We start from the raw sequence: 23,625 nt of genomic DNA, 5'->3' as shown, positions 1-23,625 counted from the left end.
CATGGTGCCATCAGCTTCCCCAGGAGGAGGACGTAGACTGACTTTGGGACCACACAGCCATGGTAGTTGCTAACACCTACGTAGCGGCCGAACCACAGCTCTTCACAGCACAAATGGAGAACGGGGGTCTGGGGTGCAGGGAGCAGCCAGCTAATGTGGGTTCAGAGACTGCTGTTGGTAATCCTGAAATTTAAATATAAGAAAATAAATTAATATCACTGCGCTGAGAGGGAGCAGTGTAATTCCCACGCTTGGTTTTCCAGGTGAAAAGGAGAACAGCTTGAAGACGGATGATTATGGCCGCGATCTGTCTTCTGTCCAGACTCTCCTTACCAAACAGGTCTGTGGTGGGCCCTCCGGTGGGTTGATTGAATTTACTCCACCGGTATTTCCTAGTAGATCAGTGATGGTCATCATCTTTCACTGAGACGTTTGACCTTTTACGGTAGTCCTCAGGGACTTGGCAGTAAACAAGATCGAGTCCTAACAGTGGGAGCGCTGCAGAGGGCTCTGTGCGCTACACCCCAAGTCTGACCTCAGTCTGCCTGGGGCCGGGGTGGGAGGGGACTGCTGTTGTCATCTACAGTCTGGAGAACATGTGGAAGAGCGGGTGGGGGTGACCAAGTGGCCAGACAGGGCGGGACTGCAGGCCGGTAGTCAGGCCGAGGCACCACAGAGAGCGAGTTCAGGTCTCAAGGCTACCACTGTGGACTGACTCCCGGCTCCTATTCCAGGAAACCTTTGATGCCGGCCTGCAGGCCTTCCAGCAGGAAGGCATAGCCAACATCACCGCCCTCAAAGACCAGCTGCTGGCCGCAAAGCACATTCAATCAAAGGCCATCGAGGCACGGCACGCCTCCCTCATGAAGAGATGGAGCCAGCTTCTGGCCAACTCGGCCACCCGAAAGAAGAAGCTGCTAGAGGCTCAGAGTCACTTCCGCAAGGTGAGGGCAGCCAGACAGCTCAGCGGGCCCCGCCCCCCAGCCGGCGAACCCGCCTGGCACAAGGCCCTGCACAGGGGCATGGGTTCGGCTTAAAGCAAGGCACTGGGACCTTCCCCTCCACGAGCTTGCTTTTTTTTTTTTTTTTTTTTTTTTTTTTTTCATTTTTCTGAAGCTGGAAACGGGAGAGACAGTCAGACAGACTCCCGCATGCGCCCGACCGGGATCCACCCGGCACGCCCACCAGGGGCGACGCTCTGCCCACCAGGAGGCGATGCTCTGCCCATCCTGGGCGTCGCCATGTTGCGACCAGAGCCACTCTAGCGCCTGGGGCAGAGGCCACAGAGCCATCCCCAGCGCCCAGGCCATCTTTGCTCCAATGGAGCCTTGGCTGCGGGAGGGGACGAGAGAGACAGAGAGGAAAGTGCAGCGGAGGGGTGGAGAAGCAAATGGGCACTTCTCCTGTGTGCCCTGGCCGGGAATCAAACCCGGGTCCTCTGCACGCTAGGCCGATGCTCTACCGCTGAGCCAACCGGCCAGGGCCCCCCACGAGCTTGCTTTTAGAGACACCCAGGACAGACTGAATTCGTGTGTCCCCAAGGTCAGGGGTAGCGTGGAGACAGCTGGAGGGCTTCTGGAAGTGGGAGAAAAGAGCCAAGCCAGCCAGGTGCCATCTCAGCCCTGACACAGAGAACGACCTGGCCGTTCCTGCTCCACACCTGCCGTTCGCCCTGCCCATTAGTATATCCAGCCCTGGTGACTACTGTCCTGACTGCGTCCTCCATGCTTGCAGGTGGAGGACCTCTTCCTGACCTTTGCCAAAAAGGCCTCTGCCTTCAACAGCTGGTTTGAAAACGCAGAGGAGGATTTGACAGACCCCGTGCGCTGCAACTCCCTGGAGGAAATCAAAGCCTTGCGGGAGGCCCATGACGCCTTCCGCTCCTCCCTCAGCTCTGCCCAGGCCGACTTCAACCAGCTGGCCGAGCTGGACCGCCAGATCAAGAGCTTCCGCGTGGCCTCCAACCCCTACACCTGGTTCACCATGGAGGCCTTGGAGGAGACCTGGAGGAACCTGCAGAAGATCATCAAGGTGCCCTTCCTATGCCCCGCACCTTTTCCCGGCCAACAGCGTGGGGCCCTGGGCAGAGGAACTCCTTCAGCGAGAGCAGTGAGACGTGGGCAGAGGAAGTGTGGTTTCGTTCATCAGTCATCAGTCACGTCCACAGCCCACCTTGCCAGAGTAGGGGGGGGGGTGCGAGCAGCTGGAGAATTCCTGAGTGCTCCAGCTCACCCAGTGAGCTCCCCGAATGTCTCCCAGACTCCCTACTGTCCCTGACCCCCTAGGCCATGGTTTCTTGTCATGTTCAGCATCAGAAAACAACTTCCTGCTCCTCTCAAATGTTAAGGCCAGTGGTCCACTCCTGAGGGCAGGGCCATCCCCATCCCGAGCCTGTCCACGTGGGAGGGGCCAGGGTGACGTGGCCTCTGCCCCCTGTGGCCCCTAGGAGAGGGAGCTGGAGCTGCAGAAGGAGCAGCGGCGGCAGGAGGAGAATGACAAGCTGCGCCAGGAGTTTGCGCAGCATGCCAACGCCTTCCACCAGTGGATCCAGGAGACCAGGTGTGCTCCGGGCCTTGGGGAGCTCACGTGAGAGCCGCAGGCATGCCAGGTGGTCAGGAAAGCAGGCTGGGTGCGTGGGAGCCTGAGGGCGGGCCACATTAGATGTGTTCTTGAAGGTACTCTTCCCAGTTGGGTGGGACCGGGCATGGTCCCGGTCAGCACGGGCAGACTTGGTGACATGGTATGGAGTTGAGTGCAGTGTGGGTACTGATGATGTTTTTTTTCCTTTCTTTCTCATGTCTCCCTCTGTCCGCCACCTCCCGATTGCTGTTGTCTGGACATCGCCTTGTCTTGCTGCTGCTTGGATCCCATCGCCACAGAACGTATCTCCTCGATGGGTTAATATTTTCTTCTTTCTCTGGGCTCGTGGTGTGGTGGTGTCTTGTGTGCTCCCTCTGCCCTCTGTCCCCCTGTGGCCTGGCTTGCAGAGGATCCCAGGATGGGCCTTCCCGCACCTTCCTGCCCTGTCCCCATCTCCTTCCAAGGAGTGTGCCTTGTCCCACAGCCCAGTGTCCCTGACGGCTTACTGTCTGGGGAGGGGAGCTGCCTCTGCCTCCCTGCTCTAATTCCAAGGGCCCCTGGGTAAGGAATGTGACCAGGCCAGGAGGCTCAGGCCTCTGGGCATTGCCATGCTGATTCAGCTGTGGGATAGTACTGGCCACCTCTTTTCCTCTCTTACTCACATGTGCAGTGGGGCTGCTGTATTCAGTCCTCAGGGCCATGGGCACAAAGCAGGATATTAGGGTGCTTAGGCTGGTTCAGTGAGTCCTCAGCTGTCCATTGACCCCCTCCCCCAGCAACCCCAACATTCCTGGGGGGAGGAGGGACAGGTGTCATTTACCCTAAGAAGTGCCCAGTTTTTCTGAGTGATGGAGACAGGGTTTGGGAGGAGCCCAGGAGGAGCAGGGCCATCGCACCGGGCTCAGTAGGGGCCTCTCCCCCGGGCCAGGGCTTCTGCCTGGGTTGGCCATCCTTGCGTTCCTTCCCAGTGTCCTGGGGTGGCTCTCCCAAGGCCCTGCCGCAGGCAGTCGAGCAAGGGAGAAACAGGCCCGCCCGGCTCTGTCCCCACAGGCTGAAGGCAGACTGGGTCAGCTTTTAGGGATCCCAGTTTGTAGCTTGGACTCAAAAGCCACCCTGGCGTCTCCTCCTCCTGGGCCCCCGTGGACATGTCTGCTGGTCTTTTGTCTTGTCTCTATAAGGTGCTGTGCTCCCTCTACCGTGTGGCTCCTCCCCAGCCCTGTCCATCTTGCCCAGCCCGTGTGAGCTGCCCCAAGGCTGCCTGTCCTCCCAGGCTGGGCCTCAGCTCTCCTGCCAGGTCCCCGCCTGGGCGCCAGGTTGCCCTGCCTGTGTACTGCCAGCTTGGGCCCTGTGGCGTGTGTCTGTCTCGGAATGCTCTCCTTGCCCTTCCTCTGGTGTATTCATTTGGTTTCTTTTTTTGAATAGCATAGCATATCGTCGGGTCATTCGTGTCTATCAGTATGAAGTTGGGGATGATCTGTCTGGAAGGTTTTTCTCCTCTTATTTCTCTTCTTACCTCACTGTGGTTTTACCAATGCACTCTTGACTTCCCCAGGCGGCTCCGCTTTCTGACTAACCCACTGCCCTCGGCCGCTTGGGACAGAGGGGTCTGTCCTCCTCCCCCTGCACCGGCACCCAGCCTCCCACCCCCAGATCCTGGGGGTGTGCTTTGCCCTGGGGGACGTGGCGTGACTGTGAGTCTGATCTGCTGGGGTCGGAGGAAGCCTGGTGCCTTGCCTTGCTAGACACTTTGAAGTTGGGGAGATTTCAGAGCTAACCCTGGCTCACTGGGTGTTAAAAGGGTAGGTGGGGGCAAATGTGGGTACAGGGGAAGTTGGGCTAAAATCCCACCAAGGATACGCGCACAGTGTGACTTGTCCCCGCACGTGACCCTAACCTGTCGTCTTGACTCACTGGCAGCCTTCTGTGACCTTGCACTGTGTTCACAGGGAGATGGAGGCTCCAACAGCCCCTGCTCTTTAGAACTTGGCCCTGGAAAGCACCTCTGGCACTGGGTCTTTAGATCATGAAACCTGAATCTGGGGCTGAGTCCCAGCTACCTCCCAACCTTTGGGCAGAATTAGAACCATTTTAAAACCTCTCTCTTGTCATGATCGCTTAGCACCCAGTTTGTGTGTCTGAGGGGTCGTCTGACTGCATCTCCCCTTAGAACGCGGCTCCCTTCCTCAGGAAGCTGCAGGAGACGGCAGGGGTTTCCGGGGTGGCTGTCAGCTGGCCCTCCTCCCTGTGGTCTCCCCGCTAGTGGCAGGGTTGGATGGGGCATCTCTCCCCTGTGACTACAGAGAGGGGAACAAAGCCTGTGGCCCCTCTCTGTTCCCATGGGGGAACTTTAAAGTCAGTTCCTGACGTACCCTTTGAGGGCCTAGCTTGGGTCAGTGACCATTCACAGCCTGGCTGGGCCTGAGAAACCACACAAGGGCCCTGGCCCAGGAGCAGGCTGGTTAGGGCCCAGTCCTGGCCTGTCAGTTGGCCTTGGGCAGGTTGGCCACATGGAGTGGCAGCTTCCCATCTCTGAAACAGGAACACTATTACCTGCCCTGCTCCAGGGCCATGTTGGAAAAGACAGCTAATAGCAGCTAGGTTCTGTTCCCGACGAAAAGGAACTCGAGACTGCAGGCACTGTTTTGTCTAAGGGTGGTTGACCTCGAGCTCACGGTCAGAGCCCTCGGCCTGACTGCGCTTCCGTGTCTAGGTCCTGCATGGTGGAGGAGTCCGGGACCCTGGAATCCCAGCTTGAAGCTACCAAAGTAAGTGCCCAAGGGCTCCCGGCCCATCTACCTCAGCAGGCCTACCTCAGGCACAAGGTGGGCTACTTGGCTTAAAGCAGCCCAAGGCACCATCATTGTAAAGAAAGTCTTTGTCGCCTGACCAGGCAGTGGCGTGGTAGATAGAGCATCAAACTGGGATGCGGAGTCTCAAACAGGTTCGAGACTTTGAGGTCGTCAGCTTGAGCACGGGCTCATCAGGTTTGAGCAAAAGCTCACCAGCTTGAGCCCAAGGTCGCTGGCTCAAGCAAGGGGTCACTCAATCTGCTATAGCCCCCCGGTCAAGGCACATATGAGAAAGCAATCAATGAACAACTAAGGTGCTGCAATGAAGAATTGATGTTTCTCATCTCTCTCCCTTCCTATCTGTCCCTCTCTCTGTCTCTGCCACACACACACACACACACACACACAGTCTTTGTCTTTGATGATACTACCTAGAACCCTGCTTGAAAAGGTCGAGATTCCCCTGGGCCTTGGTCTGGGCTTCCCCAGGGTTCTGCCCCGATCCACACTGCCCGCTGCAGATGGCTCTGCTGGTCTCTGGCTGCGAAGGCCAGGGCCACTGACCAGGCTCTTGGGGCTGCTGACTGAGGCAAAAGCCCCATCCCACACTCCTCTGCTCCCCACCTTTGCAGCGTAAGCACCAGGAGATTCGAGCCATGAGAAGTCAGCTGAAGAAGATTGAGGACCTGGGGGCCGCCATGGAGGAAGCCCTGATCCTGGACAACAAGTACACGGAGCACAGCACCGTGGGCCTGGCACAGCAGTGGGACCAGCTCGACCAGCTGGGCATGCGCATGCAGCACAACCTGGAGCAGCAGATCCAAGCCAGGTGCCTACCCCGAGGGCTGTGTGAAGAATGGTCACCAGCGTCTAGCAGTCAGGTACTGCTGCGTGGGGTGGAGGACTTGCTCCCTAATTCTGTTTTCTTCCAGGAACACGACAGGGGTGACTGAAGAAGCCCTCAAAGAGTTCAGCATGATGTTCAAGTGAGTACACATGCACGCACACACCCCCAGCTAGGGTGGGGGCTAGCAGCAGGGCCTGTGTGCTGAGCCACCCTTGGCTTTGTGCTGCAGACACTTTGACAAGGACAAATCTGGCCGCCTCAATCACCAGGAGTTCAAATCCTGCCTGCGTTCCCTGGGCTACGATCTGCCTATGGTGGAGGAAGGGGAACCTGACCCGGAGTTCGAGGCAATTCTGGACACTGTGGATCCAAACCGGTGAGCCTCAGGGAAGGCAGTGGAAGCAGCTGGGCCCAGCCACCTACTCCCCTCTCTTGCTCACTGCACTTGCCCCTCCCCAGGGATGGCCACGTCTCCCTGCAAGAATACATGGCTTTCATGATCAGCCGTGAGACAGAGAATGTCAAGTCTAGCGAGGAGATCGAGAGCGCCTTCCGGGCCCTGAGCTCCGAGGGAAAGCCTTATGTGACCAAGGAGGAGCTGTACCAGGTCTGGGGCTCTTCCCACCTGCTTGCCCTCTCCCCTTCTCCTGCCTCCCCTCTCACTCTCCCCCTCACCTTTCCCTTCCCCTCTTCCCTCTACCCCCCTTTCCTTCCATCATCTCCTCCCCACCCCCCGCAGCCCCCTCTTCTCCCCTTTACCCTTTCCTCTTCCACCCCCTGCCCTCAGTGTGGCTGACAGGTGCTGTCTTTTCCTCTAGAACCTGACTCGGGAACAAGCTGACTACTGTGTCTCCCACATGAAGCCCTATGTGGATGGCAAGGGCCGTGAACTCCCCACAGCTTTTGACTACGTTGAGTTTACCCGCTCGCTCTTTGTGAATTGACCCTCTCTCTGCTCCTAGCTTAGCCCGGCCCGTGCTGCTTGCCTGCCGTTGCCTTGCTGCATGTCAACTCATCTCTGTGCTCTTAAAACTATTCCAGACAATGTTACTTTCCGATGTAACTTTAGACCCGCTTAGCTTGGGATAAAACTTAGTAGAAAATGGTGCTTCAATAAACTGCTTCGGGTCCGGTCAAAATCGCCATGTTGCAGCGGGGACCGATTCCTGTCTTAAAGCCAGCTGCCCCATTCCGACGTCAGAAAAATCTAAGCAGCAGGCTAGTTTCCCCTTGTTCTCCCTATTCCTCCCCCCACAGTTCTGTTTTCATGTAAAAGACAAATAAATGACTCTCCTCAAAAAAACTGTCTTCATTCAGCTTCCATCAGAAACACAGCTCGGCCTGCCAGGCGGTGGCGCAGTGGATGGAGCGTCGGGCTGCGATGCGGGAGACCCAGCTTTGAGACCCCGAGGTCGCCAGCTTGAGTGCGGGCTCATCTGGTTTGAGCAAAGCTCACCAGCTTGGACCCAAGGTCGCTGGCTCGAGCAAGGGGTTACTCAGTCTGCTGAAGGCCCACGGTCAAGGCACATATGAGAAAGCAATTAAGGAACTGCAACAAAGAATTGATGCTTCTCATCTCTCTCCTTCCTGTCTGTCCTTATCTGTCCATCTCTGACTCTGTCTCTCCCACAAGAAAAAAAAAACAAAACACACAGCTCAGCACAAGCAACCTCACCCAGCGGTCTCTGTATTTAGGGACACTCCACCACAGCTCTGGTGTCCTCAGGCGTCCCCCTCTGCGGCCAGCTGCTCCAAGTCGTCCATTTCCCGGGGCCCCTGTTCGGTGAACTCGGTGCTCAGCTGCCACACCTTCACTGTGCCCTGGGCATCGCCTGCGGCCAGGAGCTGAGTCTGCTGGCGATTAAATTCAAGGCAGTAGACAGGACTTTCATCCTCTGTTTGCTTGATTGAAACGGTGGGTTTCTGGGAGCTTTTCTTGAAATCAAACAGCTGCACATCACCTTCATGAAAGAGATTGGGGCCTGACCTGTGGTGGCGCAGTGGATAAAGCGTCGACCTAGAAATGCTGAGGTCACTGGTTCGAAACCCTGGGCTTGCCTGGTCAAGGCACATATGGGAGTTGATGCTTCCAGCTCCTCCCCCCTTCTCTCTCTCTGTCTCTCTCTCCTCTCTTTCCCTCTCTGTCTCTCTCCCTCTCTCTCTCCTCTCTAAAAATGAATAAATAAAAAGAAAGAGATTGGTGCGGTAAGAGGCCCTGAGCCTCTTCCAAGTTCCCTGTGCCCCTGGGAAGAGAAACTCAAGCCACAGTAAGAATGTCCTCCAGCTCAGCTCTCCTTCCCACCTGATGGAAGACACCGCCCCTCGTGCAGTCTGCCCCAACCCAGAATTCCAGGACAGGCTTGGGCCCACGTCACTTAAATGAATCCAAGCCTGGTGTCCCATTTCCTACCTTTACCAGAAGCTGCTGCAAACACTAAGGGACGCACTGGGGACCAGCGCACAGCAAACAGGTACTTGTGGGACAGCTGCAGGGAGGTCAGCGGCTGGGCCTGCAGCATGGAGTATAGGTGGACGTGGCCATCAGTCCCTGCGCTCAGGAAGAGATTCCTAGGTGGGAGGGAGGGCAGAAAAGCCAGGCAATCAGATGAGTGCTGGCTGTCCACGCATGGCTGGGGACTGTCATACTTCTGCGCTCTCAGGCTCCCGAAGGCCTCCCTGGACACCCAAACCCGGGTTTTGGAAGAGAGGGACCAATTCCCTGGGACCAGACACCAGAGCCCAACTAGAGAAGGCCTGGGCCCAGACCAGTCTGCAGGTCCTTCCAGCAGTTCTGTAACGAAGCCTGGCAGGACTCTCTGACCTCCCTGTGGCAGATGGAGGACGACCCCAGCCAGGCCCTGCCCACCTGTGGAAGGGAGAACAGCTCACAGAGTAGACCGGCCCACCGTGGGGAGAGAAAGTGAACTGTGCCGGAGCCCGCAGGGGCACAGAGCTGGCAGTCCGTGTGGCAGCAGCCTCTTCGGCTGCCAGGGAGCACTTGAGGGGGAAGCCGCCCTCCGTGCCCAAAACGAAGAGGCCAGGGTCAAAGCTGGAGAAAGCCACCGCCGTGGTCCCCACCTCGGTCTCCCCGCGGTGAGGCTGTGGAGAAACAGACACCTGGGCAGAGCTGAGGGGATGGTCAGTATCCCAACAGAGCCCAGGCATGAGTGGACACTGCGGCCTAAGGTCACACAGCAAGTCCTGGCTCAGCCGGTGGCACTGGTGCCTGGCCCGCCCAACCCAGCCTGCCCGCACAGGGAGGTCCCCAGCCTCGGCCCCCACATACCTTCAGCTTGGTGTTCCGCGGCAGCTGCTGCACCAGCAGGGCGAAGCCCTCCGCCAGCTGCAGCGGGCCGGGCCCCGCCCCCGCGCCCTGCCAGAGCAGCACCTTCCCGTCCGTGGCCACGCTCAGCACACGGAAGCGGTGGCTATGGTGCGGCTCCGGGAGCCAGACCACCTGGGACAAAGGGTGTGGGCACAGTCAAGAAAGGGCCCCTGGGCCTGCCTCCCAACTCCCAGCAAACCCAGCCGTCAGTCCTCCCCCCAGCATTCCCCTGCTGTTCCAGGGAAAACAAACTCTACGGCCTGAGCCTGGGGGCCGCCTCACCCACCGGGCCGCATGGAGAGTTCCGAGGGGCCAGGGCAGTGGGAGGCGGCCAGGAATGGCCCTACGGGTGGCTCCTGCTAGGGGCTGGGGTGTGACTCATGCCCTCGGAGCTCCAGGAATGCTGAAGGCAGCTGTCCAACTGCCAACTCCCTGGTGACCTTGTTCTACGGTGCCAAGTGGGCACCCTTTCCTGCTCTGCCTCAAGAACAGGCCCGTGACAGCAGGCCCAGCTGGGAGAGGAGGGGAAGGTGCCTCCCTGACCCAGCCCAAGCCCACTACTCTGACCTGGTACACGGGGTCTGTGTGCGTGTCGTCTGTGAGGCCTGTACGCCAGAGCAGGGGGTCCTCAGGACGGCTCAGGTCCCACACCAGCACCTCGCCACTGTACAGGCCACCTGCAGGACCAAGTGGGCGGGCAGGAGCTGGCCATGCCCAGCAGCAGAGCTTCCTGCAAGCACCCCCCTCCCACCCACTGGACCAGGATGTGGAGCCGCTTCCCCGAAACCACCCCAAGGACAAGGGAAAGCCCCGGTCCACCAGGCAGAGCGCCCCAGGCAGGCCTACACTCGACCCTCCCGTGACCCATCCCAGGAAGCACCTCCCAGGCTCACAGAGAGTCCTTTTGGAAAACTCCTTCGCCAGAATGCTTGGTTCCCATCACCAATGACTTCCTGCTCTGTCCTGACCAGGCTGCCCCTCTGTAAGGCCCACACCCCTTCAAGACTCAGCCAAGGACCTGCCTCCTCTTGCCCTGAGCTCAGCGCCTGCGCAGTCCCACTCAGCATCCTCACCTCAGCACAGGACCTGGGCTCTGTGCCTCCCCACGCCCAGGGGCTGGGGGCCCAGTGCAGAGCTCCCCTCTGGCCACCTTCTGCAGGGTGGGAAGCAGACACGAGGCAGGCTGAGCGGCTCACCTGCAATGTGGGATGGCTGTGTAGGGTGGAAGGCCAGGCACATGACGGCGCTGGGCACCTCCACCACCACTGACGGCTGCTGAGGCTTCAGGCCTCGCCGGGCCAGGTTCCAAGCACACACGAAGGACTTCAGCGTGCTCCAGTCCCCATCATCCAACCTGCACGTGGACATGCCTAAGCTGGCTCTGCTCCTGGGCCAGGGGTGTCACCCCACCCACCCCGTCCCCACCACTCCCCGTACTACACACAAAAAGCCTGGCCTGCCTGACCAGGCGGTGGCGCAGTGGATGGAGCGTCGGTTTGGGATGCGGAGGACCCAGGTTCGAACCCCGAGGTCGTCAGCTTGAGCATGGGCTCATCTGGCTTAAGCAAAAAGCTCACCAGCTTGGACCCAAGGTCGCTGGCTCGAGCAAGGGGTTACTCGGTCTGCTGAAGGCCCGTGGTCAAGGCACATATGAGAGAGCAATCAGTGAACAACTAAGGTGTTGCAACGAAAAACTGATGATTGATGCTTCTCATCTCTCTCCGTTCCTGTCTGTCTGTCCCTATCTATCCCTCTCTCTCTGACTTTCTCTCTGTCCCTGAAAAAAAAATTTTTTTTTAATAATAAAGCCTGACCAGGTGGTAGCACAGTGGATAGAGCATCGGACTGGGATGTGGAAGGACCCAGGTTCGAGACCCCGAGGTCGCCAGCTTGAGCGCGGGCTCATCTGGCTTGAGCAAAGAGCTCACCAGCTTAGACCCAAGGTCGCTGGCTCCAGCAGGGGGTTACTCGGTCTGCTGAAGGCCCGTGGTCAAGGCACATGTGAGAAAGCAATCAATGAACCACTAAGAAGTCGCAACGCGCAATGAGAAACTGATGATTGATGCTTCTCATCTCTCTCCGTTCCTGTCTGTCTGTCCCTGTCTATCTCTGCCTCTGTAAAAAAAAAAAAATAATAAAAATAAAAATTTTTTTAAAAGCCTGGCCTGTGTCCCCAACATACCCACACACCGTACACTTGGTATCAGAGTGGCACAGGCCATTCCATGGCACCCAAAGGCATGACTTTCTCTAGAAAACTGTCCCTAGGAACCAAGGATGGGTCCACACAATGGTGGAGTAGGGGAACCCTCATATCAGGAAACAGCTTATGGAGCATGCAAGGCAGGACAAGGGCTCACTGCCCAGTGCTGGCCAGAGGGCACTGTGAGTTCTGAGCTCTAAGCCCCTCTCTGCTGCCCGGGAAGCCCTGAGAAAGAGTCCCAGAATGACCAAGGTCTGAACCAACCTGTCACAGGTCAACCCTTTGCAGACAGAGAGACAGAGGCACAGATGAGGGTCTGAGGGCCTCCCACACACCACACACACACACACACACACACACACATGCCTGCTGCCACTCACCGGCCATAGGCACAGGCAACCACAGAGCCTGTGCTGTTCCAGGAGACACTGGTCACGTGCAGACCCTGCCCCTGGGCTGGAGGGTAGCTCAGGCTGTGCAGGCAGGTCACCTGCAAGAGACAGACCATCCCCAGTCCTAAGCCTGGAAGCCACTCAGCAGGCAGCTTCAATACCTCCGAACAAAAACCACACAGGCTGCGCCTCCCAAAGCCCTGAAAGCTATCCAGTCCACTATGCATCCCTGGTGGAAAACGTAGTCTTCATTCCAACATCTACTGTAAGAGGATGCTTCCAGAAACCCAGAAGGAAGGACCCTGTGAACCGAGACAGACAACAGGCCCTGGTCAGAGCTGGACTCGCTTCTCACATGAGTTCCACACACAATTTCAAAAGCTGTGGCTTCTGGAGCTGAATGGCGGTGATGGTTGCACAATAATGTGAGTACTCGCCTGACCCGGAGGTGGTGCAGTAGACAGAGCTTCGGCCTAGGATGCTGAGGACCCAGGTCCAAAACCCCGAGGTTGCTGGCTGGAGCACAGGGCTCATTAGGCTTGAGCGCGGGCTTGCCAGCTTGAGCATGACATCACAGACATGATCCCATGGTCACTGGCTTGAGCCCAAAGGTCACTAGCTTGATGCCCAAGGTCACTGGCTTGAGCAAGGGGTTACTTGCTCAACAGGAGCCCCCTGGTCCAGGCACGTATGAGAAGCAATCAATGAACAACTAAACTGACACAACTACAAGTTGATGCTTCTCATCTCTCTCCCTTCTTGTCTTTCTCTCTCTCCCTCTCAAAAACAAACAAGGCCCTGGCTGGTTGGCTCAGTAGTAGAGTGTCAGCCTGGCGTGCGGAAGTCCCGGGTTTGATTCCTGGCCAGGGCACACAGGAGAAGCGCCCATCTGCTTCTCCACCCCTCCCCCCTCTCCTTCCTCCTTCCTCTCTGTCTCTCTCTTCCCCTCCCACAGCCAAGGCTCCATTGGAGCAAGGTTGGCCCGGGCGCTGAGGATGGCTCTGTGGCCTCTGCCTCAGGCGCTAGAATGGCTCTGGTTGCTCTAACTGCCTCCCCGTTTCCAACTTCAGAAAAATAAAAAAATAAAAAACAGAAGCGACCAGTAAGTCACAACTAAGTGAAACAAAGAGTTGATACTTCTCTCTCGCTCTCTCCCTCCCAATACCAATGTTTAAATAAAAATAAGAGGAGGATAAAGTAATACACATGTGGACCAAACTAACCCATAGAAATGCGGAAAAGCCTAATAATAAAGAACAAAAACTCAACCCTCTGAATGCCCCAGTAGATGGGGGCATAAGCGATTCCAAAAAGGGAGAGAGGAAGAGGGGGAAGAGGGAGAGGGGAGAACACACTCAGATTTGAATGTTCATTACATTCTCTCTTGTGTCCCATTTAAAAAGATGCAATGGGCCCTGGCCAGTTGGCTCAGTGGTAGAGCGTCGGCCTGGCGTGCGGGAGTCCTGGGTTCGATTCCCAGCCAGGGCACACAGGAGAGGCGCCCATCTGCTTCTCCACCCCTCCCCCTCCCTTCCTCTCTGTCTCTCTCTTCCCCTCCCGCAGCCAAGGCTCCATTGGAGCAAGGTTTGCCCAGGCGCTGAGGATGGCTCTGTGGCCTCTGCCTCAGGCACTAGAATGGCTCTGAATACGGCAGAGCAACGCCCCAGATGGGCAGATCATCCCCCCCTGGTGGGCGTGCCGGGTGGATCCCAGTCGGTGCATGCAGGAGTCTGACTGCCTCCCTGTTTCCAACTTCGGAAAAATACAAAAAATAAAATAAAATAAAAAGATGCAATGACTCCATGCTTTAGTGTGGCCTTGGCAACTGTTTCTCAGAGCGATTTTCAGGATTCCTCTCACATAAATCGACTCCCGTACCTACCAATGATTTGGTCGGAGAAGGGCAGTTATCACTGGAAAACAGAGGGAGGGGAGGCACAGGAGAAGAGGGCAAGAAAAGGGCTGAAGACCTTTGAATATAGAATTATCTCAGCTACTAAAGGATGAAAACACTATAAAAAAAGAACCAGAATGCAAACGGCTCTACAGACGGGGGCAGAGCCCTGAACAAGCAGCCAGTCCACAGGCAGCACGCTGGGGAGACTGAGGCCCAGCCCGTGTGGAGCAAAAGCCAAGAGCCCTCATTCATTCAGAGGTTCCTTGATCTCAAAGCCTAGGCTGTCTGTCCAGCTGGACATCTGAGTTTATAGGTGACACTGAAGTCACCAGAGCACAGTAGTGGAACCAGACAGGCCAGGGCTCAAATTCCAGCTTGGCCAGATATACCTGTGTGACCTTGGATAAGTCACTTAGCCTCTCTGAGCCTTTTCTATAACATGGCGATCAAAACAGCACTCACACAGTTGTCCTGAGGAGCACAGGAGGCGGCAGAGACGGCCCTCACCCACAGGGCCTGGGGACACAGCTGGGTGGTGGGGAGAGGAAGTTGCAGAGTCAAATTGCCCAGGTTCAAACTCGGCCCTTGCAGCTACCAGCTTAGTGCGATTCTGGAAAAGTTCCTGCAACTGTGAGTCTGCACTTCCCTGACTGGGAAACAAAGAGCCCGATGCCCCTCCGCCCAGGACAGCAGCGAACGCCTGCTGATGCTCTTACAACGGGTTCTCGGCACCTGGCGGGGAGAGCTCAGAGAAGGCTGTTACTGTGATCGGTATTTGAGTGGCGCAAAAGATGGCCTGAAAACGAAGTAGAGGCTTGATCTGAGGCAGAAGAGGGGTCACTCCAGGCCCGCTCGGTCCCTACCGTCTGCTGCTGCTCGGTCCAGTTCACCTCGAAGCCATCAAACGCATGGCTCTGCCAATTCTTGCTCAGCTCTCGGGTAACCATGGCCTCCACCCTCCGGAGAAAGGCTGCGAGCCGGGGGCTGTCGTGCGGGAACACGGGCAGCGCGCGCACTGGCACAGGGGCCTCGGTCTGCACCGCAGCCTCTGCATGCCTCCGGGTCTGGGCGGACGCTTCAGCAGTGGCGATGCGGGCCGTCTGGCAACTTTTCTAGAGAAGAGCAGAAGCCCGCGGTCACCGCCAGCGCACTCCCAGCACACCTGCCCAGGGCACTCACACCCTCTTTGCTGAACAACTCATCTTCTTGTGGCTGTTTACCCTCAAGCTAATGGACCTCTCCTCATTCTGTCTGCTCAAGGTCTGTCCCTTTCCTCGTGTAACTGCCCATCGTTCTTTAGGACTAACCGAATCTGCCTGATGTGAGTGAAGATGATTTCTCAACCCTCCAATGCTTCATTAAGGTTTCGGGGAAACACAGCACTTCAATTAACCAATCACAACACTGGGTTCCGCCCCCAGCCACAGTGATTGGCTCAGAGAGGCTAGATGACCCAGTAAGAGCCTGCCCCACAACTTCAGTTGACACCATTTGATGAGGACTCACAAGTGCCCTTTGGGAGGTACCGACAACTCGAAGTCACTTAACAACTTTAAACATGTGACATATAAGAAAACCAACTTTATCATAGGTTAACCGATATTAAGTTCCTACAGCCTCCCATCAACATCATAATGAAATGACCTGATTTGAGGACCTGCTGGAACCTTGGAGCTAACAGTGGCCATCTTAGCCAGCACACACCAGAACCTCTGGCCACCAGCAGAACACCCTCCAGCTTCTCCCTCCTTCGGCAGGCAGCCCTCTCCCGCGGCGTACCCTCCAAGTAGCCCCATGGTCAAAGGAAAAACGTGTGTCCAGGATGAGGTAATTGGTTTAAGACAGGTTACTTCCCAGCTGCCCTTTTCTCCACCCTGCCATCTGTCTCAAGTTCCTTGTCCCTTGTTTCGCTGGGCACAGGGACAGACATCAGATCAGGGAAGAAACTGCCAGCCTGCCTTTCTTACGATCATGACCAATCTTTACCAAATGAGGGGCCCTATATTCCTGAGATTATTATCACCTAGGAGGCTCTCCTCACTTATCAGGCACCTGCACCCACAGGCCAGTGACAAGCCCTGGCCCCCATAAGCCCCTGTTCAGGATTGGGGGGCAGGGCCAGGCACCAGGCCAGGTTTGTGAGCAGGGAGGCAGGGGGCTAGGACCACATAGGGGCAGCTCTCAGCACTCCCCTTCACATTCTACTAGACTCTCTCCCTGCTTGTCCATCTCCACTGAACTGTGAGCTCCTCCAGCATAAGAAGCCACAGGCCTGGAGGAGCCCACCAAGGGGGCGTGGACAGAGAGGAACTTGGGGACAGGCACAAAAAGCAGAGTGTTTACATGCTGGGACAAAATGTTAAGAGATTGCAGGTGAATTTCAAACGTCCTAGAAGATATAATGATGATAACAGTGCCAGTGACTAAGTGCTAACTCGGTCACTGTCCCCAAAGCTTCCCCTGTATCACCTTACTCATCCTCACAACCATACTTTGAAGTAAACCCCTATTAATGTGTTTTGGTTTGGTTTTTTAAATTTTTTTCAATTTTATTTATTCATTTTAGAGAGGAGAGAGAAGGGGGAAGGAGCAGGAAGCATCAACTCCCATATGTGCCTTGACCAGGCATGCCCAGGGTTTCAAACCAGCGACCTCAGCATTACAGGTCGACACTTTATCCACTGTGCCACCACAGGTCAAGTCTAAATCCTTTTTTTTTGCCTTTTTTATTTTTATTTTTTTACAGAGACAGAGAGAGAGTCAGAGAGAGGGATAGATAGGGACAGACAGACAGGAATGGAGAGAGATGAGAAGCATCAATGATCAGTTTTTCATTGCGACACCTTAGTTGTTCACTGATTGCTTTCTCATATGTGCCTTGACCGTGGGCCTTTAGCAGACTCAGTAACCCCTTGCTCGAGCCAGCGACCTTGGGTCCAAGCTGGTGAACTTTGCTCAAATCAGATGAGCCCACGCTCAAGCCAGCGACCTCGGGGGTCTCGAACCTGGGTCCTCTGCATCCCAGTCTGACACTCTATCCACTGTGCCACTGCCTGGTCAAACTTTTTTTTGCATTATTAACGTTGAAACTAAGGCACAGAAAAGTTAACTCACCCAAGGTCACATGGCAAGGAGGTGATTACAATGGAGCTTGAACCCAGAGGCAGTGTGACCCATGACACTAAACTGTCTTAGTCTTGGCGTTCTCTCCTAGTCTAAAATTCTGGCCACTAGTCAGATCAGATGAATAATGTTCCTAAGAATGTTACACATCTTTAATTTATTTGGAGAGAGAGAGAAACATCAATTCTTTGTTCCACTTATTTATGCATTCCTTGATTCATTCTTTGTGTGTGCCCTGACCAGGAAACAACACCTTGGCATAGCGGGACGTTATCACCTGAGCTACCTGGCCAGGCCACACATCTTAATGTAAAAATTAATGCAAAATCACAACCACAAGCAAAAATATTCACAAAGTATGTATGTGCGTGCGTGTGTCTCTCCAGAGATGGCAAGCTCTTTTCAGGAATTTCTATTAATATTCCTTAGCTGCTTGCTTCTTATTCAAGCCAGTAACAAACGCCAAAACACTAAGGAGAAATTATGATGGAATAAAAACACCTAAAACCAATGACACTGCACCCACAATTTCCTTCTGTGAACTAGCAGGCAACCACCATTGTTCTCTCTTTGCTCTGGGACACCCAAGTCGGCTCCTCCCAAGGTTCTATATCCCAGTATCTGGCCCAACCCTGATCTGTCTGGGGTGAGACCAAGGCCCTGAGAAGGGAGGGGCCTGCCCAAGGCCACCCGGTAGAGGATGGCGCCTTCCAGGCCAGGCTCCCATAACAAGGTCTCTGAGAAGTCAGAGGAGCGTCTGAGGGTGAGTGGGATCCCTGCAGCGCTGAGAATGAGTGTTGGGGATGCTGGGCCCACAGCCAGAGTCCCAATCCCACACGTCGGAGTCAGGGGCTGCAGGAGCAAACTGGCTGGGACCGGACTTTAACCACAGCAGGAGATCAGGATGACGGTTAGTCAAGGACAATTCCCAAACCAAGATCACCAGTCTAAAGCTCCAGCAGCCTTCAGTGGAGTCGGAAGGTGGCAGGACCCAGGGTGCAGAGCCGAGGGTGGGCGCAGCTCACGCCCCTCCCCACAGTGCCTGTAGGCACCCAGAGTATCAGCACTCCTGGGTCCTACCAATAAGGGACAGTGCGGCCCAGAGGTAAGATTCCTCTGGAGAATCTGCCCACCCCACAAGGGCCCGTTTCCTAAACCTCCTACCGAAGCCACAGGCTGAGCCCCAACACCAGGACTGTGGCTACTGAGTGGATGAGAAGTGGACACGAACCCAGGTGGGGCCAGTCATGTTCTCACAGGGAAATTCCGAACTGAGCAAAGATATTTGACAAGACGGTCGGCACGTGCATAGCACTGCGACCAGGAAACGGGGGCGCAGACGCCAAGCCAGGCGCCCACGGCACTCAGCAGACAGGCACACGGGCCTCGGGATGCCTGGCAACCGGAGCTGAGATGCAGGGAGGTCCCCTGAAGCTTTTTAGATTCCTTAGGACCAGCCGCACCTCCACGCTGAGACCTAGGAGCCACCTCCTCACCCTGAAGAAACTTGTCTGACACGAGCTGGTTTGGGATGGGTTCTGTTCCTCTACGCGAGTCCTAAACCAGCCGATACACCAGAGGGCTTCCTGACTCCCAGACCACCACCCTGTAGGGCCTCATTTCTCAAATGAGGGGTCTCCAGCTGACCTCTAGGACTGGCCGGCCAATTTCCAGGACACTTGTATCATGACAGTTTCGAAATGGCCTGGCTGGATCCTAAGACTTAGCCCCCTGCCTGCAGGCCTGGGCGACCGTGGCCTCGAGGGTGTGCTCTTCCCCACCTCAGCCTCCAAGGTTTAAGATGCTTGGGTCAAGGTGCCCATGCGTGATCCAGTCTTCCAGACACTGTTCAGCCAGAGAAATCCATTCAAGGGCTATCAATGTGGTGCGACAAACTTCAAGGTCATAAGTAGAATACAGTCCCTTTCTCATTAAAAACATACACTCTAGCCTGACCAGGCGGTGGCGCAGTGGATAGAGTGTCAGACTGGGATGCGGAGGACCCAGGTTCAAGACCCCGAGGTCGCCAGCTTGAGCCCGGGCTCATCTGGTTTGAGCAAAAGCTCATCAGCTTGGACCCAAGGTCGCTGGCTGGAGCATGAGGTTACTCAGTCTGCTGAAGGTCTGCGGTCAAGGCACATATGAGAAAGCAATCAATGAACAACTAAGGTGTTGCAATGCGCAATGAAAAACTAATGATTGATGCTTCTCATCTCTCTCCGTTCCTGTCTGTCTATCCCTCTCTCTGACTCTCTCTGTCTCTGTAAAAAAAATTTAAAAAAAATTAAAAAAGAAAAAGAAAAAGCAATCAATGAACAACTAAGGTGTCGCAATGCGCAACGAAAAACTAATGATTGATGCTTCTCATCTCCCCTTTCCTGTCTATCTGTCCCTGTCTATGACTCTCTCTCTGTCTCTGTAAACAAACAAACAAACAAACAAACAAAAACATACACTCTATATCTCTTTGACTATTGACCTGTGGTGGCACAGTGAAAAAATTAAATTATTTTTAAAAATTATTTAGTGCCTGACCAGACAGTGGCGCAGTGGAGAAAGCATCAGACTGGGATGCAGAGGACCCAGGTTCGAAGCCCAGAGGTCACCAGCTTGAGTGCAGGGTCGTTGGCTTGAGTTTGGGATCCTAGGCATGACCCCATGGTCACTGGCTTGAAGCCCAAGATCACTAGCTTGAGCCCAAGGTCACTGGCCTGAGCAAGGGGTCACTGCTCTGCTATAGCCCCCGGTCAAGGCACATATGAGAAAGCAATCAATGAACAACTAAGACTAGGAGCTGCAATGAAGAATTGATGCTTCTTATCTCTCTCCCTTCCTGCCTATATATCCCTATCTATCCCTCTCTCTGTCTCTCTCTCTCTGAAAAAAATTAAAATTACTTAGTAATAGTTCTTCAAAGGGAAAGGAGAGGCCCTGGCCGGTTGGCTCAGCGGTAGAGCCTCGGCCTGGCGTGCGGGGGACCCGGGTTCGATTCCCAGCCAGGGCGCATGGGAGAGGCGCCCATTTGCTTCTCCACCCCCCCCTCCTTCCTCTATGTCTCTCTTCCCCTCCCGCAGCCTAGGATCCATTGGAGCAACCGTGGCCCGGGCGCTGGGGATGGCTCCTTGGCCTCTGCCCCAGGCACTGGAGTGGCTCTGGTCGCGGCAGAGCGACGCCCCGGAGGGGCAGAGCGTCGCCCCTTGGTGGGCAGAGCGTCACCCCTGGTGGGCGTGCCGGGTGGATCCCGGTGGGGCGCATGCGGGAGTCTGTCTGTTTCTCCCCGTTTCCAGCTTAAAAAAAAAAAAAAAAAAAAAATATATATATATAAAAGGGAAAGGAGAAACTATTGAATATATTAAAAATAAATATCAACTCTGGCCAGGTAGCTCAGTTGGTTACAGCATAGTTCCAATACGCCAAGGTTGCGCGTTTGATCCCTGGTAAGGGGCACACACAAGAATCAACCAAAGAATGCATAAAAAAGCAGAAAAAATCGATGTTTCTCTCTCTCCCTTCCTCTCTCTCTAAAATCAATCTAGGCCCTGGCCGGTTGGCTCAGTGGTAGAGTGTCGGCCTGACGTGCAGGAGTCCTGCGTTGGATTCCCGGCCAGGGCACACAGGAGAGGCACCCATCTGCTTCTCCACCCCTCCCCCTCTCCTTCCTCTCTGTCTCTCTCTTCCCCTCCCACAACCAAGGCTCCATTGGAGCAAAGTTGGCCCAGGCGCTGAGGATAGCTCTGTGGTCTCTGCCTCAAGCGCTAGAATGGCTCTGGTTGCAACAGAGCAACGCCCCAGATGGGCAGAGCATCGCCCCCTGGTGGGCGTGCCGGGTGGATCCTGGTCGGGTGCATGCGGGAGTCTGATTGCCTCCCCGTTTCCAGCTTCGGAAAAATAAATAAATAAATAAATAAATAAATAAAATCTAATTATTTTTAATTAAAAAATAAATAGCCTGACCAGGCGGTGGCGCAGTGAATAGAGCGTCAGACTGGGATGCGGAAGACCCAGGTTCCAGACCCCAAGGTCGCCAGCTTGAGCGTGGGCTCATCTGGTTTGAGCAAAGCTCACCAGCTTGAACCCAAGGTCGCTGGCTCAAGCAAGGGGTTACTCAGTCTGCTGAAGGCCTATGGTCAAGGCACATATGAGAAAGCAATCAATGAACAACTAAGGTGTCGCAATGCGTAACGAAAAACTAATGATTCATGCTTCTCATCTCTTCGTTCCTGTCTGTCTGTCCCTGTCTATCCCTCACTCTGACTCTCTCTCTGTCTCTGTAAAAAAATAAAAAAATAAAAAATAAAGAAATTATAAAATAAATAAATAAAATCTGAATCTTGAGCAAGCAAGAGGTATTTCAAGTTATTTTTTTTTAAGGCCAGTTAAGGTGAATTCTACATCTACCTGCCATGAGGACATATAACTGAACCACCCACTGCCTTTACTTGTTAACTAGAATGCTCCCTATGCAGCATGGTGAGGCAGCATGATCTAAGCCAGATCAAACCCTGGCTGGAGACATGGAGAAGGTGGCCTGCGGCAGAGGACCTGCCCTCAGGAGTCAATCCAAGGAAACCTCACTGGTGTGGGTGAGGGCCTGAGCTCTGCAGACTGGACTCCTGTGTGGCAAACGAAGCCTCAATTTTCTTTTCCGGGAAATATGTAGCAACCTGCCTCTGCTTCCCCTCTCCGGTCTCACCTGAGACCACTGTCCCCTTCCCTCACTCCTCTCCAGCCCCACCTGCCTCCTCAAACACACCAGATGTGTTCTGACCCCATGGCCTTCCCACTCGCCAATTGCTCTGCCTGGACCCTTCCACCTCAGGTATCCACTGGGCTGACTCCCTCGCTCCCAATCTGGCCCACACTGCAACTCACGCCCGCACCCCCCAACCCATCCCTCTAATCCCCCACCCTTCTCCTTGTCCAGGACACTGTTCACCTTCTAACAACTGCATAATGTACTTATTACAGCTGGTGTTCCCTTTCTGTCCCCTGCAAACCAGCAGAAAGCCACTGGGGAATCCCCAGAGCCAGAAGCACTCTGGGTGGACACCTCCGTCCCACGTCTGCACTCAGATCCCCAGGGGAGACCTGGCGCCCAGCTGCCCTGCCCCTGCCAAAGCACTTCCCTTTGTGTGATTTTGATTAAACCACAGAACTGGCTGCTATAGATCTTAAGATGCAGTCTAGCCCTGGCCGGTTTGTCTCAGTGGTAGAGCGTCGGCCTGGCATGCAGGAGTCTCGGGTTCGACTCCCAGCCAGGGCACACAGGAGAAGCGCCCAACTGCTTCTCCACCCCTCCCCCTCTCCTTCCTCTCTGTCTCTCTCTTCCCCTCCCGCAGTCAAGGCTCCACTGGAGCAAAGTTTGCCCAGGCGCAGAGGATGGCTCTGTGGCCTCTGCCTCAGGCGCTAGAATGGCTCTGATTCCAGCAGAGCATCGCCCCCTGGTGGGCATGCCGGGTGGATCCCGGTCGGGCGCATGCGAGAGACTGTCTGACTGCCTCCCCGTTTCCAACTTCAAAAAATACAAAAAAAAAAAATATATATATATATATATATATATATATAAACATATTATTAGTTATATATTTAATATACTGTATAATTAAATATATAATTACATATATATTATATTGCTGTTCAAAGAATGAGGAAACTGGGACGAGTATCCCAAAGGCTAGTTCCTGTATATTAAAACATAAAATAAAAAGTTGGGACGCCAGAACCTAGTCCTGCGGCCTTGCGTGGCCCCTCGCCCTGCCGCTCGCGTCGCCCTGACCCCGGGCCGCGCCCTCACCGTCTCCCCGCGGATGCCCTGGACGCCCCTCCACTGCGAAGGCACGGACGCCACGCCCAGGCTCTCGTCCTGCAGCGGGCCCGGCCGCCCGCGCCCCTCGGCGCTCGCAAGCCCGGTTGTCGCCAGCGCCACAGCACCCTCGCTTCCGGCCAGGCAAAGCGCCTAGGCTGCACGCGGGTTGCCATAGAGACGGCCCCGCCCCCGCCCCGCCCCCGCTGTGCGGACGCAGTCCAGCGCGACCTTCTTCCCGCGCCTCCGTTGCTGAAAACTGGGAAAGTGAGGCTATCGGCGCCATTTTTGAATTGGTCAGAATGCCGTCTCCCTGCCCCGGATAAAGGAGATAAAGTATTCTTTTTAACCAGGTGCTACAGTCATAACTAGTTTTGAATACACTCATCCCTAGAAGGGGAAGGCTTGGGGCATGCGCGGCTACGCCAGAGGGAAGGGAAGTGAGGAAGTGAGTCTCCGGGCCAGGCTCAAAGATGGCGGTGAGCCGCTAGGCGCAGAGGCGAGCGCCGGAGACCGCGGCCTGGGCAGGTTGGTGTCTTCTAAGACCTGCGGGCCCAGGACCCTCAGGGTCGCCGGGTCCTCCCAGCAGAGCCGAGAACCGCGCCGCTCCAGTGGGCAGACATCCTGAAGTCAAGCGCTCTACCTCTGATCTTCAGTTTCTGCCCC

General features: G+C 55.4%; 2 protein-coding genes across 11 annotated transcripts in view; one reads left to right on the top strand and one right to left on the bottom strand.

Moving 5' to 3' along the window:
• The window catches only part of SPTAN1 (spectrin alpha, non-erythrocytic 1), a 77,821-nt gene extending 70,414 nt beyond the window's left edge, over positions 1–7,407 (top strand). For 6 of the 10 annotated variants that reach the window (XM_066366959.1, XM_066366960.1, XM_066366956.1 and 3 more), the window contains 12 exons: positions 264–340; positions 735–944; positions 1,735–2,031; positions 2,447–2,559; positions 2,880–2,897; positions 4,003–4,065; positions 5,291–5,345; positions 6,002–6,198; positions 6,302–6,355; positions 6,446–6,592; positions 6,676–6,823; positions 7,035–7,407. In XM_066366959.1, coding sequence (XP_066223056.1) covers positions 264–340; positions 735–944; positions 1,735–2,031; positions 2,447–2,559; positions 2,880–2,897; positions 4,003–4,065; positions 5,291–5,345; positions 6,002–6,198; positions 6,302–6,355; positions 6,446–6,592; positions 6,676–6,823; positions 7,035–7,160 — 1,505 coding nt within the window. In that variant the 3' untranslated portion in view covers positions 7,161–7,407. The remainder of the gene's footprint in view (positions 1–263; positions 341–734; positions 945–1,734; positions 2,032–2,446; positions 2,560–2,879; positions 2,898–4,002; positions 4,066–5,290; positions 5,346–6,001; positions 6,199–6,301; positions 6,356–6,445; positions 6,593–6,675; positions 6,824–7,034) is intronic. The other 4 variants (XM_066366962.1, XM_066366964.1, XM_066366963.1 and 1 more) reach the window with 1 other exon arrangement.
• A 465-nt stretch (positions 7,408–7,872) lies between these two features.
• Positions 7,873–23,150, bottom strand: DYNC2I2 (dynein 2 intermediate chain 2). The gene is given in 10 exon segments (XM_066366967.1): positions 7,873–8,177; positions 8,627–8,784; positions 9,083–9,315; positions 9,503–9,673; positions 10,109–10,218; positions 10,738–10,895; positions 12,125–12,234; positions 14,897–15,145; positions 22,951–23,114; positions 23,117–23,150. Coding segments are annotated over 10 exon segments (1,611 nt in total). The 5' UTR covers positions 23,136–23,150; the 3' UTR covers positions 7,873–7,938.
• Positions 23,151–23,625: the final 475 nt, after the last annotated feature.

The sequence above is a fragment of the Saccopteryx leptura genome, chromosome 2, assembly GCF_036850995.1.
Source record: "Saccopteryx leptura isolate mSacLep1 chromosome 2, mSacLep1_pri_phased_curated, whole genome shotgun sequence".
In the NCBI taxonomy this organism is placed as follows: Eukaryota; Metazoa; Chordata; class Mammalia; order Chiroptera; family Emballonuridae; genus Saccopteryx; species Saccopteryx leptura.
The sequence above is the reverse complement of the archived record's forward strand: the minus strand, read 5'-3'. Positions and strand labels throughout refer to the sequence as shown.